Source organism: Anopheles gambiae, chromosome 3 (genome assembly GCF_943734735.2).
Source record: "Anopheles gambiae chromosome 3, idAnoGambNW_F1_1, whole genome shotgun sequence".
Classification (NCBI taxonomy): Eukaryota; Metazoa; Arthropoda; class Insecta; order Diptera; family Culicidae; genus Anopheles; species Anopheles gambiae.
In genome coordinates this window covers 95,739,554-95,753,655 of record NC_064602.1, presented here as the reverse complement: position 1 = coordinate 95,753,655, position 14,102 = coordinate 95,739,554, and the positions used below count along the sequence as shown (strand labels likewise).

The window sequence follows — 14,102 nt, the reverse complement described above, 5'->3', positions numbered from 1 at the left end:
GTGGTTGTGTGTAGCTGCGTTTCACATTCTCTATTCTGAGCCCGGCGTTGACGTAGGTTGTGAGAAAAGGAAAATGTTCTATGGTCAATCCATGCCCGGAGCACACGCACCCGACCCAACATTGTCAAGTGTGCAAGTGCGGTGGGGTTTGTCCTCGCTAAGGTCAAACGAGAGTGTGTGGCCAGCCATCATCAGGTGGGAATGCGTGGCACATCATCGCACACCAGGCGACCATTCCGTTGAGATGATCCTCAGCCCCACCCCAGTTGATAAGCTTTTGATGGTTGCCCGGTGTCCGTGTGGTGATTCCGATCGGTGGGTGCGCGCTGCTGATAGTCTTGGGAAGCGAGTAATTTCTCCGACTCGGTTGGTGGTGGCTGACGAGGCGACGTCATAATAATTATACGGGGCCGCATGACATGGCGCACTCCCGTCCCCGGGGGCAAGATGACCCACATAGAGAGCGCATTCTAGCTAAAACTGCGCAAATTGTTTGTGCAGGGTGACCGAGCGGTTGCGATGGGGGAGAGAAGGAACAGGAAGCTAAGCGCTCATCTACAAAGAGAGGGTTATGTGTACGGTTTGCTCCAGTTATTACCGGTCCCGATTGATGATGGAGAAGCCGTTCGTGCGCTCGCGCGCCAGACAAATGAAAGTTGCAGTAAATGTAAACACATCAATCGCTATGTTTCGCTTTTCGTTACACATAAGCTATATCTTAATCACGTTGCATGGTTTTATTTTGTAATAATAATGTGTCAGGCTTTCCAATTACCAACGATCGCCCCCTCCCACTTCCAAGCCAATATACGGCCATCGGCACAGGGATGCGCCTCTCTCCCTGGATGCTTAATGTAGTATGGTTACGAGAGGAAGGTTTCTTTAGATTTCTGCAGCATTTTTGGCTCAACTCAGTTTCCAGCAGCTCATCTCGCTAGCGCTCTTCAACGCTCTTCGCAACATTCAAGCATTACGTCCACACACGATTCTCCTTAAAGCACCTTAACTATCGATGATCACACCAGTTTACAAGCTGTTTCGTCCCTTCCATTTCCAACCTTTAGTTTTGTTTGCGCGAATTTCTGTTCTGTTCTGCTGCCCTGCTCAAAAGCGAATCTTCTTCTGGTCGTGTCATACCATCACACACATCACAAGCTAGCTTTACTTTGCCTCTTATACACTGAAATTACCAAAAAAATACGATCACGTTATGTGTTGTTTCACTATTTTCTGCAGCGTTCTAATCCATTCCAGTAGGAGAGTATGTTCTTTTTTTGTTTCGATTTCCATATGTTTGCTATAAGAGAAGGAGAACAAGTGAGAGTAACAAGACGCTTTTTGGTGTAAGCATTCGAAATACAACGGGTTTTCACAGTAGAAGAGAGTTTGTTTCTTACAATGTTTCGATTTTTCGTAATGGAGCTACCTATCTTGATTAGTAATTTATGTTTGTCCGATTAAATAGTCTGGGTGATATTGGGTTTACCTTTGCTCTGCTCTCGTGTGTTTGTGGTCTAGAACAACTGCAGCTAGCTAGAGTTTTGCACAGCCTCTTTTCCCTTACTCGTCGGCGGATTATCTCATGGTTTAATAAAAAAAAGACGCTTATGCTGTCTGCCTGCTCCTTTCCCAACCCCTCCAAGCACAGCAGCAGAGGATCACCGATCGTAGTAAAGGAGATCGTTCGAGTGGACCACGTGGCGATTGTTAAAACGTTTTAAAAGACTGCGATTTTTAGATAAGATGTAGAAGGAATAGGAGTGAGTTCACTTGATCATGAGGACGTGTGCCGTTGAACTAAACGTATACATAGAACTAAAATTCGGAAAGGAAATAAAAGAACTTAAATAATTATTACATTAATCATACTTAACAATTTTTAAAGTATATTTCGATAAGATAAAAAAAAACACGAAACTTTCGCATTTCGTAAGACAAAATTAAATTAAAAATAAAAACTAAAACAAACAGCAATCATATGTGTATGTACTGAGGGGGTGGTCAAGGGTGGTTACCCTCCTCTCCCACCCCTCTTGTAGTTTCATATATCTTTCTTCGTCCCCTACTGAAACCTCTGATTGCCCTTCTGGTGCCTTCTGGTGTATGAGGTTACGGTTGCAGATGATTTTTTCTCTTTCTTTTCTTCTCACATGTATATGTATATATGCACAATTTGCAATTATGATAACTCTTTCTATAAAAGGGATTATTGCTGAACGGCGATCGTATTAAACGTAAAAGAAACACATAAACATTCCTTAGCTTAGCTTGGCTAAAACGAGAGAAAAAAAAAGGTAATCGATCGGCTACCGATCAGATCCCACATAGAGAAGGGGTTGAGGATCAACTAAAGATAAGAGTAGTGAAATAAATTAGGGGAAAAAATCAAAACAAAACAATAAATCAGGTAGTGATACACAGAAGTTTAGGAGGAGAAGCATATAGTTTTTTTTCCAAGAAAGTATGGAATGTTCATGCAACCAAAAAATTAACTAAAATCTTTACAAAACATAAAAAATAATAGTAGCTAAAGTAGAATAAAGCAAGTGGTATAACCAATTCAATACGAGTACGAATTGGAGCACAAAACAAGGAAAGGGAAGCAACGAAGAACATACATGAAAGCTTCGTTAGCATGATCATTCTCCCCACGTAGTGATAACAAGATGTTTTAGAGTGTATATATGTATGTGTGTGTTAAGGAGGGGTATAGATACTGCAGCAGGGTCATGATTCGCTTGTTCTGCTAGAGTCGTCTTTGCCTAAAGAGAGTAACTAAAATAAGGCAACCTTTTCTTTTTTTGTGTATGTGTTTCTACCTTCATACCCACACAACACTATGGGTTGTTGTCGATTTTGTTTTCTATTAGTTTTTTACGGGTTTTCGCCAAATGTTTTCCAAAGTTTTGCTATTTTTTGTACAATTGAAATATTGTTTTCGCTTGTTTTGGTGCGGAACGAGCGCGCTGGCGGCTTTTGACTGCTATTGCACACCATCTTTCTCTCATTGTTTTACACTCCACTGAACACTGATGGTATTTTGGTTTGACATATTTTTGTTCCTCTTTCCTTCTAACACACGCGGGGGTCTCTCTTTGTTTTTTGACGGGGTTCTAAGAGAGGCTCTGCTTGGGAGGGTGGGATTTAAAATTTCTCCAAAAATTGTGTTTTAGCTTTTATCTGCAAAACTGGAAACAGGGCAATGAAAAAGGGAGAGACGGTTTAGTTGGTGTTTTAACAACAAAAGTATAAGCGCGACACACAAAACGAAGCACAACACGCCTCTCTCGTCCGTGATGTGCACACGCGCACATCGATGATAGCTTTCTTACATTTAAATTCAATAGTACAAATTGAGTGCTTCCCACAGTAAAATACGTTACGTCGTACGACGCCCTCCACAACTAAAGCGGTTGTATTCTTTTGGCGAGCTTAATATTCGCTTGCTGCATTGCTAATGCTTCTGCACACACTTACTGGTTGTTCAACTTTGTTACTTTTTTTTTTTGTTTTACTTGTAGCGAAGACATGCTCGGTCAACAACTGTAAATAATCGCCCGTTTTGGCGGAGAGGGGGTTTAGTACTTTATCGCTTTCTATTTCGCTCTGCCCCGAAAATTGCTCCCCTCTCAAAAATGCAAATTATCTCATATACTTTGTATGCCCTGAAAAAATTGTAATACACATCTTAACATCAAAGATCCATCTTCCATCTAATCAATATATGTATCTTGGTGCCTGGGGGTGATGCCTGGTGTATGCAATGTGTGTCTGTGTGTGTATATATAAGGGTTTTCCATATCTTTTCCTTTCTTTTGCTCTTCCAAAAAGCAGCATTGGTGATTTTGTTTTAAAGCGAGAATTTGATTGTTTGCTTGCTTGCGCTCGTGTCGTGTTCCTTTCTTCTCGACTTGCCATATATTTTTTTAAACTCTAAATATTCAGCGAATCCACCGGCTGCTTCTCCCTTTCTTTGCATGCGCACATGTTGCATCGCACTTTAAGCAATAAATAAATATATGAATAGTTTTCGTTTTTTATATTTCGGCGTCACACCTATCGTCGACCTCTGTGTGTATGCCACGTTTCCTCCCTCTTTCTCATCGCGATCCTCGAAGGTCGGCAATGACAAAAGAGGAGGATGCTTTTTCTCTCTCTCTCTTTATAGGGGGGATTTGCACTTTATGTTTTCTTATTTATTTCATGTTATCTTCAAACTGCATCTCGCAGCAGTGTTAACCTCCAAGAGCACACTGATTTGCAACAAGCTTTGCGGCGACACACGATTAAGCAATCACTCCAGAACGTGTAGGAGGCAAACAAACACACGTAAACACACTTTTCACGCTTTCTTCAGCTCGCGTGGCCGCTTTTCGAGAGCTAATGGCACACACACACATACCATATATGTATCTGTGTTAACACATCCGTTTGAAATTGTCGCGAGTGTGATCGCGATTTGTCGACATTCGTTCGTTTTCACTCGAATCGAATCGGTTTTGCCTAAGAGCTACAGTGATGCACATATGGGATGCACACACGTGGGAGGGTTGCAGAGAACACTCCCGCGCTCATGTGTGTGTGTCAGCATAAAGATATAAAGGGGGCGTTGAGAGACGTGATTGTGATGATCCGCTGCTGCTGCTGCTTATTGCGTTTGCTGTTGAATTTCAATCTTCTCCACTGTCATATCTGGATTCATGGCGGTTGCTTCCTGTAAAATGGGAAATGCGAGAAAGGCAATTAATACATTTTGTCATGAATAATAGTTATTAAAATTAGCATAAAAAGAACACAGTGCATAAAAAGCTGTTCTGCTACACACACATACTACGATGTGTGTATTTGAGCGGGTGTGAGGATCAGTTTTAATAAGAAGTGACTATTAGTTACGCGATCAAACAAAACTCTTTCCAATCGGTGATATGTTAGCATATGCTTTGAGGCTCGCATTGCGTGTTAAAATGATTCTTTTTTCTTTCTCTTCTCTTTTGCTGCGAAAGAATTGTAGCTTTCGCAACAAACACTGAAGCGAAAGGTCGTACAGACAACCTTTCGCGTTTGGGGGGAAACAAGCCAATGAACAAACATGATAATGTGTATGACAAAAACAAAATCGAATTGGGATGATCTTCCAATGGGAATGAGCATTGAAGAGCTTCGTGCGTCTCAGGGTAAGAAGCTCTTCAAGAAAATCAAACGGCATTTTTTGATAGCAAATTTTCAATTCAGTCGCATGAGCAGTACGCATGTTGAAGGATGACTTGGTTTCTCTCTCTTTCACACTAGCAAAAAAGTGAAACACTTGAGCGATAACGGAAAAATGTAAAAAGTCCGTTCATTAGGCAGCCACATTACGCACAACATTACGCGAAAGAAAACAGTATTTAAAATGGCTACTCAACCTCAATGCTACTCTCAAAATGCTGTCTTGCAGTGGTGTTCAGTTCGTTCGTTAGGGTAGCTGACAACCCGACCCCTTTAGCCCTGTTTCTTTTTTCCACACCGTCTTGCTTCATTTCCCCCCTTCCGGGCGACCTTGCGGCGTGCTTGGGCCGGGAAGTTCTGGCTTCGTCGAGCGCAACGCGGCCAGGGGCGATTGGCTCGTGTGCAGCAGATATCTGCGGGCTGCTTCCCGGCGATCGAATGGGTTGATATTGATTTTAAGTGAAGCAACCTGCAGCCGGCGGGACGTAAATTGTTCGAGGATGTTGGGAGGTTGGGGTCGGTAAGGTTTGCAACGATAGATAAACAAGATAACATAGTGAACACGCTGTTTGAAGCTACATTATGGTGCCTTAAGGGTAATGGACAGAAGGGGAATGTTTATGCAGTGTGAGCTATTGTTTAAAAAAAAATCGAAGCGCAACAAAAATGATAAAATTTTGGAAAAGGGACAAAAAAAATGTAAAAGTACAAAGCAGTGGCATAGCAACATTGATGCTTTAAATTTGATTGAAAGTAAGGGTTTTAGAACAGGAGATCTTTTGAGTTTAAAAACATGACGTTATCCCTATTATAAGCGTGTCTAAAACATTAGTACACAGCTTGACATCTAGATGGCGCATTTGCCCGATCGTATTCTATCATTTATAGATCCTTCTAACGCTTTACGATTCTCCCCACCTTGAATCCCCAGTGAATCCGATATTCTGGGTTGAGAGGTTCTGTTCAATCAACAAATTTTGCAAAAACCAAGACTACATCATCGTTAAGCAGCTCAACGGCATGCTTCTTAGGCGGTGCTCTAATACAAACTGTGTACTAAATCACGAATGAGCTTTTGTATGGATAACGTCTTACGTTTATGAGCATTCCGCTGACTGAAAATCTTATCCAATAACAAAACAAAACCTCTTTCACAATTGCACAACAAAGGCGCGCAATGCACAACAAATGTTCCTCTGAAGTTTCTACTTGTTCAATTGAAATTCTTAGAACATCTTGTCTGATAAACCATTTACGTTAGCGACACCTTCTTCATACCGTACCTGAATTGCTTCAGCAAGGGCTTTGTCATGATCGATCGGGTCGCCATCAGACTGGATGGTGATCTTCTGCTCGACGCGTGTCTCCACCACACCGTCCCGTTCCGTTTTGTACTAAAACAAGATAAACGAACGTTAGTTTAGCGACTGAAAGTACGATGTACACTACACAGCAATACTTACGGTGATTGTTTCAACGGTTCGCGTTTTGCTGGATACCGTCTGGGACGATACGATTTCACCGTGGGTAGTGGTGCCACCTTCGGCAAGATCATCTAGCACCACACGCCGATGCTCCACGTTCGGTCCTTCCGGGATTTGTGAGGCACCGACAACGTTATCCGCTCCCTAAAAACAGGTCGGAACAATGGTCATATGTATAATTAGAGACCCGTTTCTTTTCAATTGAAGCATCACAAGCTCTTCAAGTGTTGTAGAGATGTACACGTGTTCCGAATCTAATCTACCCATTCATGCAATGTATATGGCTTGTACAAACCGTGTAGGACTTGTTGTAGATCACTTCCGACAGCGATTCGTCTCCGTAGGGGCCATCGATCGGTGTTCCGGAGTCGCCGGAACTCGACGATGAGACACTGTCACGGCGTGCGTACTGCATTGATGCGTACAACACATTCGCCCAGTAACGTGTCGAGAGTAGGGTTCATGATGAACAGACATCGTGCAAGTAGTAGTTGGGGGGATGCAAACAGGGCATTCATGCAATAACAACACATATTTGGAAGCATAACAACAACGAAAACGCAAGGGAAAGAAAATGATGTAAAATATAAAAAAGAAGGATAAGTAAATAAAAGTCATATCGCATGGGTGTATGGGGGGGGCGAAATTAAAGCGAGCTCTGTTAGAAAAGCGACCATACCTGATCGCCACTAGTCACCGTGGCCGTGGTTTTGACTTCCTGCGTAATGACACGCTGCTCCTGCCGCTCACCGTGCTGGGTGGTGGTGGTGGCCACCGTTTTCTCTTCGAGCTGTTGCGTTTTAGCGTTCGTGCCCAGATCCTCGTGGGTGGTGGCGGTACGCGTCGTGACAGCGGTGGCCGTCACAAATTTACCTGCATCCGTACCGGTCGGGGCATCCGCCTGCACAGCATGTCATCGGATTGGTTTGAACATGAGCCAACCAAAGGGGGCAAACAATAACGTAATGGAAGGAACGCGAATCGCAGTGTTCAGAGCAAAAGCGCGCGTTTAGTGGCAGCAACACAAACAGAAAAAAAGGAATAAATTATTAGTTAACGAAAAATCAAATCAAATGCATTAAACAAACAAATACAGCATTCCCCAATGTGTGTAAAGTGGCTCATGCATGATGCTAGAAAAAGTGCACAGTGGAACGGACATGGGGTCACCAATAACCGGGAAACACGCTTTTACGAAGGTTTCATAAGAAGCCTTTCAATGTTATTTTGATGTGCGAATTACAAATATGTTTTTGGCCGGATGTTGTTAATTTGGTTATTTTTGTCTTCTCACTATCTAAACGTTTCATACTTACTTATACCAATAAGCTAATGTCCATTACAACATACCAGTCAACTACATATGTAAAGGCTCAAACTACGATTGTTTTAGGGTTTAATGTCTAATCTAGTTGAAGAAATATACCCCGAAAATCACAAAGTAAAACACGTAGGACTACTACAACTTTCTCTAATAAAAATGCAAATGTAAAAAGAGTCGAAAACATGGTAGAGAAAACAGTGTACAAGAAAAGACGAACATGCTACAGACAAACATCATGCAATAGAAGCGAAACACATGACAAGCGAACGTGAAAACACACACATATCAATGGAGCGACGGTTAGAAAACGCATGAAACAACAGACAACCATACCCAAAGCAGATTAATGCAATGTAAAAATGTGTTAGAAATCAAACAAGCCAACACCAAAACACAAAAATCACATTAAAACAACGCAACAAAACTATAAAAAAAAACAACCAACAAGGTGTGAGTGAGAGTGTGAGTGCCAATAGACGACCGTTACGCGCTGCTGTCGATGCAACACTCTTCTCCTGCTGTCACACGCGTGAAACGAAAACGAAACCATTACACTACCTTGTGCTCCTGGGTGGAGTACACGATCTGTCCGGTGCCCAGATTCTGCACCTCCTCCTCCACGTTATGCGTAACGCCATCCTCGTTCTTCGTGATCACCTGCTTGGTCGTCGTCTTCACTACGGTTGGCGTGCCGGCAGCAGCCGCAGCAGCAGCAGCAGCATTCAGCTTGCTGCCCGCCGCCGCTGTACCCGAGCTGATCTCCTTGATGCTTTCCTTGCCGTACTGGGCGGTCATATCGTCGTCCGAGCTTTCCGAGTCTCGGCGCGTGGCCTTCCTGTCCATGTGCTTGATGCCTTCGTAGAACTGCTCGCGCGTAATCGGTACCGTTTCCTTCGTCACCGTTACATTCTTGCCAAAGTGGCTCGGTTCAATGTCGGCATAGTTCAGGATCAGCTTACCGGTGACCGGATCGCGGATGGCCGTCGCCGGATCAATGTCGCCCGTGTTCGGATCGATGTGGCCCCACTCGGACTTGATGCGCCCGGTAGCCGGGTCAATCTCACCGCTCAGCGTCATCGTTTGCGTGACCGTCGTTCGTGCGCCGGCAATGCGCGGATCGTTCGGATCCACGTTGTACGTCTCGCCCGTAATAGGATCGCGCATCTTGTACAGATACAGCGTCTTCGGTGCAATGTTGCGAATGTGACCCGTCTCCGGATCCAGATCGACCGCGCTCACGTCCAGCTCCTCCGGTTTGCCCCGCTCGTCCTTCTTCGTGATGATGAAGATCTTGATGATGACTAGTCGGCCCGATTTCGGATCGATACGGCCCACCTTGGTGTAGATTTCCCCGTCCTCTTCGTTGATTTGGGTCGCGGCGAACAGTGGCTCACCGGTGGTCTCATCGACCTGGCCCGTGGCAGCATAGATCTGGCCCGTCGTGGGGTCCACCTTCGTCATGTTCGGGTCCATCTTGGCCTGTCGTTCGATTTCGTTCGTCTTCGGGTTAAGATAGCCGTAGATCGTGATGACAAAACCGGTCTTCGGATCGACCTGGCTCGAAGTGTAAATCGTTTCGCCCGTCTTCGGATCCTTACCACCGTCCGGCAGCCAGACCTGGTTCGTTTTGGCATCCACACGAATGTCTTTGTCCTCGACCGGGGCAGCCGGCACGTGCTTACCCGTCACCGGATCGATACGGTTGTGCACGATGCGAATCGACACGATACGCCCGTAATCTTTGTCCGTTTTGCCCGTCTTCGGGTTGACCTGATTCTTCAGCAACACCTGCCCACTGACCGGATCCACCTTGATCTCCTTCGTTTCCGTCTTGCCCGTCTTCGGGTCGACAAACGTGACCGTTTGCTTCACCAGGTCCAGCTGACCGTACTTGGTGTTGATTTTGCCGTCCTTCGTGTCCAGCTGACCCGTGCTCTTGTCGTACGTGATCGTCTTCGGATCGACCAGACCCTTCTTGTCAAGCTTGCCGAGCACGGACGTTACCTCCACCACCGGATCCACCTGGTTGCCGATCGCGATCAGATGCGCCTGGCTGTTGTCCAGCTTGTTCGTCTTCGGGTCGGTCACGCCAACAACCATAATCTGTCCATTGCTACGATCGACCGTCACCGGACGCACGGCAGCAGCCGCAGGCGATGGTTTGCCCGTCTTAGGATCGATCGCTCGCAGCTCTCCCGTGCGCGGGTTAATGTCACCGTACTTGGTGCTCAGAATGCCGGTACGGTGGTTCAGAATACCGCGACTCTTCTCAATTTCTCCATTGATTGTGTCGATTTTGCCCGTGTTGGGATCCACCTTGGAGGTGATGGTCGTGATCTCGACCACCGAATCCTCGTCCGGCACCACCATAATGGCCTGGCCGAGCGTATCATCTACCTTGCCGCTAGCCGAGTCGACCACGCCGCCCACGATGTGCAGCTGGCCCGTCTTCGGGTCCGTCTGGCCCTGGAACGTTTCGTTCTGGCCGGTGCGAGCGTTGAAGTTCACCACCGTGCCGGCCTTCGGATCGATCAGCCCGTACTTGCTCTCAATCTGGCCCGTCTTCGTGTCCAGCACGCCGGTCGAATGCTCCACCACACCCTGCGCCGTATCGACCTTCTTCGTTTTGGGATCAAACTTGGAAATGATCACCATAATCTTCACCTTCTTCTTGGCCGGTTCGGCAGCGGCGGCGGCGGCTGCAGCGGCTGCCGCAGCAGCAGCACCAGCCTGCTCGCCCTGAATAAACGCACTGCTAGTGTCGTCTAACGGACGGAACGTGCCGGCCCCAGAAGCGAGCGGATCAACCACCTGTCTACCCTTGTTGGGCGAGTACGATCGAGCGCTGGTACGCACACCCTTCTCAGCCTCACTCTCCCCGGGCAGTCCACGTGCAGCCGATTTCGGCGAGAGCTGATCGGTCTTGACACCGGCAGCGGTGGCAGTGGCAGCTACCGGCGATCCCGGCGCTTTACGCTTCTCCACCGACTCGCGCACCTTCTGATCCTCACCCGGCGCGTAGTTGAACGCCAGCCCGGTCGCGCGGCGGCTTTGCGAGTTCGGGCTGAGCTGCGCTTCGCTTTCCTCGTTCGGGCGCAACGGTGCCTCGTCGTACCGGAAGCCGCGCGTCTTTACGTTCTTTTTGTGCGCCGTCGCCGGGTCCTGTTCGCTTTCCGAGTACTCGTACGGTTTGGTAAAGCCGGGCTTCTCCGGCGTCGTTTGCGGCGTCTTGTTCGTGGCGGTATCTTGTGCCCGCGCCTGAACCGCTTCCTTGGCCGGGTCCTTTTTGCCCGCACTGCCACCGTCACCGTTTGCGGCGGCCATCAGCTTAGCCGGCTGCTCATTTCCGGCGTCTTTCTTGTCCTTCGGCGACTTGCGGCCGGAGGAAAACAGGAAACCCTACACAAGCGATAGACGTTACCACAAACACGCGGACGGATGGAGGCGGACGGGCGGGCGGGCGGGCAGTACAGCACAGTTGGCGGGATGGACGTAACACACACGAAGTACATGACGACCACACACATACACACACAAACAGATACATACAAACACATATGGATCAAGAGGATGTCGGGATGTGTGGAAGGGTTCGTCAGATCAAAACGGCAAGTAGAGAACAGAACGGTAATAACATGGATGGGAGAAGGAGAAACAAAACGGGGATAAAAGAGAAAAATAAAATCAATCAAATGGTACACAAAAACGGCTAATAACGGCTAATATCACTTTATGGAAATTGTGTATGTTTTTGGGGCGAAAGGATAGCGCAAAGGAGATATTTCGCTCAGCAAATGGGAGAAGAGTTTAACGCTAACAGTCTATAAGAAAACGAACAATCGCTACCTATCGTGAAGATACACACAGACAGCATCAATACCGACAAAATACGGGGAAACACACGTGAGGGACGTTTCGTGAACACGCAAAAGAGGTCAGTCTCAAATGCCATATGAAAAAAACGGCATGAAAAAGGGAAAACATTACATTCGACGCTACTATTCAGTGAGAGCAAACATTTGAATAAAAAAAAAACGATGGAAAAGAAAGGATATAAAAAATCTACTACAGAGCGCTTCGAATAATGGGCCATAAAGATTTGAATAATGTCGGAAATCGTATCAAATCACATTGAAGTAGAAGATGATGGAAAAACTGTCTACGATACATAATAATGATGCAAAACACGGTTCAACGGTGTGTATCGATCGATTCATTCAATCAACCAACGAGTGCTTAAGATCTAGAGTGGTAAGAGTTTTCTTTAAAGTAGTTAGTGTCCACGTACCTTGCGTTTGCCGGAGGGAGATGTTGCCTCTTCCGCAGAGGAATTCAGTGCCTCGGCTTGTCCATTGTTTCCTAAAACGAAAACGTTCGTTATGAATATGTGTCAAGAATACTTTTGCACCGTAATACATACCATTCAGACCTTCATCTTTCTGGGAAACTTGTTCGGGTTTGTCCTTCTTGCCGGCAACTGGCAGTACGGCAACTCCTCCAGCCGGTTTCTGTAATTTAAATGTGGTAAAAAACGGAAATATGAGCAAAAAGAAACGAATAGAATACAAAGCCAGAGAAATCATGCAAAACACAACTGAGTAAATAGAGAAATATGATAAAAGCGATTAGTGCAACATCAAGTAAACAAATGTAGAAAAGAAAACTAACACTACCGTAAAGCGCATTATACTTTAAAGAAAAACATTTATTTAATTACGAGAATTGTGTGTTTAAAGCTTTTACACTAAATTGTGCCATAAATAACAACACCAACCAAACAACGTTTGCAACAAAATGCAGCGGAATAGAGACTTGTTTGCGAAATGGGTAAAAAAATGTATCGAAAACTTTATCAGTGTTTGTAACACAAGTAGATAAGAGAGAGAAAACATGTTGGAGGAAACAAAAATGCCAAACAATACGTTTAAGTATACCAGAAACTAGTGAAGAAAATATATGAAATTTAAAACATTATAACATACGTTGCAAAATTGCAATAGATGAAGCGAAATTGAGAAATATGACAACGAAACGAAATAACGCAACTAAGTAAACAATACGGCAAAAAGGAATCCAAGTGGAGTATGTTTGGTAAGTCAATGGAGCTATTAACCTGTGCTGGAACAACGTTTGGCGATGTGGTTTCGTACTCTCCCTCGAGGGAGCTCTGCGACGAGGCGGACGCGGTGCCAGTGCTGGACTCACGCTTCAGCTGTAGGCGGAAGCCGCCCAACCGAACAACCGATCAACCAACACACCCCAAAACACATATGTTAATCGTATTTCGAATCGGTTAGTGGTTTGTTAGTGGGTGCCCAACGCATTCATGAAATCAATTTTAGTTCAGAAAAGTAACAAACGGTATCGTTAGTTAGATTAGTGAGATTAATATTAACGGGTTTCGACGAGGAATGGTAGGGCAATCGTATGGGATTGAACACGCGATTGGATCATTTCAACAAAATCGTATCAGAGGAACTGTGTGTGTTTTCATGTATGAGTGTTGTGGAAATTAGGAATGAAAAACGTCTTCTATTACAACTGAGAGCGATAGAGAGCAGCAACTGTGAGCTGGATCTAAAAATTTTGCAATAACATCCAAACAAGGCCACGAGTTCTACTAGTGTCGTTGAAACAAGGGAAATAACGGGCGCAGGGGGGAGCATGGGAATTGAAGTTGGAACGAGCCAAATTACATAGTGACAGAGAAATAGACAGAGAGGAGAGGGTAGGTGATACGTAACAACGAAACATCACTAGGGTGGGTACGCGCGCGCGATGAAACTATTTCGCAACTTTAGTTTAATTAGTGTGTGGTACACAGTTTAGTGCCGAAAGTGAAGATGCTTCAAGGGCCTCCCTTGGCTCACACTTACGCGCTCCTTTTTGTCCTTCTTGATCGGGCTGCGGGAACCGCGCGTCGGCGAGTCCAGATCCGGGATGTGATCCGGCGGATGCGACATCGTGTGGCGTTTGTTTGCGTCCTTGCCCGCATCCTTGGCAGCCGCACGTTCCTTTTCCTGCTGTGCGAGTGCTGGAAACAAAACAAACCAGAGGATTAATGTCATTTCATTCCCTCGGTCACT

General features: G+C 45.7%; 1 protein-coding gene across 12 annotated transcripts in view; it reads right to left on the bottom strand.

Annotated features, from left to right (window-relative positions):
* Positions 1–1,851: 1,851 nt before the first annotated feature.
* The window catches only part of LOC1280503 (protein 4.1 homolog), a 42,379-nt gene continuing 30,128 nt past the window's right edge, over positions 1,852–14,102 (bottom strand). For 3 of the 12 annotated variants that reach the window (XR_009766480.1, XR_009766481.1, XR_009766482.1), the window contains exons 7-17: positions 13,893–14,050; positions 13,130–13,228; positions 12,437–12,524; positions 12,305–12,375; positions 8,575–11,415; positions 7,372–7,593; positions 6,988–7,101; positions 6,672–6,836; positions 6,492–6,602; positions 5,406–5,677; positions 4,677–4,714 (exon numbers count right to left, since the gene is read on the bottom strand). Coding sequence is in view for 6 of the 12 variants with exons in the window: in XM_061661016.1 (XP_061517000.1) it covers positions 4,649–4,714; positions 6,492–6,602; positions 6,672–6,836; positions 6,988–7,101; positions 7,372–7,593; positions 8,575–11,415; positions 12,305–12,375; positions 12,437–12,524; positions 13,130–13,228; positions 13,893–14,050 (3,935 nt within the window). In the remaining 6 variants the exon portion in view is untranslated. Of the gene's footprint in view, positions 4,715–5,405; positions 5,678–6,491; positions 6,603–6,671; positions 6,837–6,987; positions 7,102–7,371; positions 7,594–8,574; positions 11,416–12,304; positions 12,376–12,436; positions 12,525–13,129; positions 13,229–13,892; positions 14,051–14,102 lie in introns of all 12 variants that reach the window. The other 9 variants (XM_061661017.1, XM_061661018.1, XM_061661016.1 and 6 more) reach the window with 8 other exon arrangements.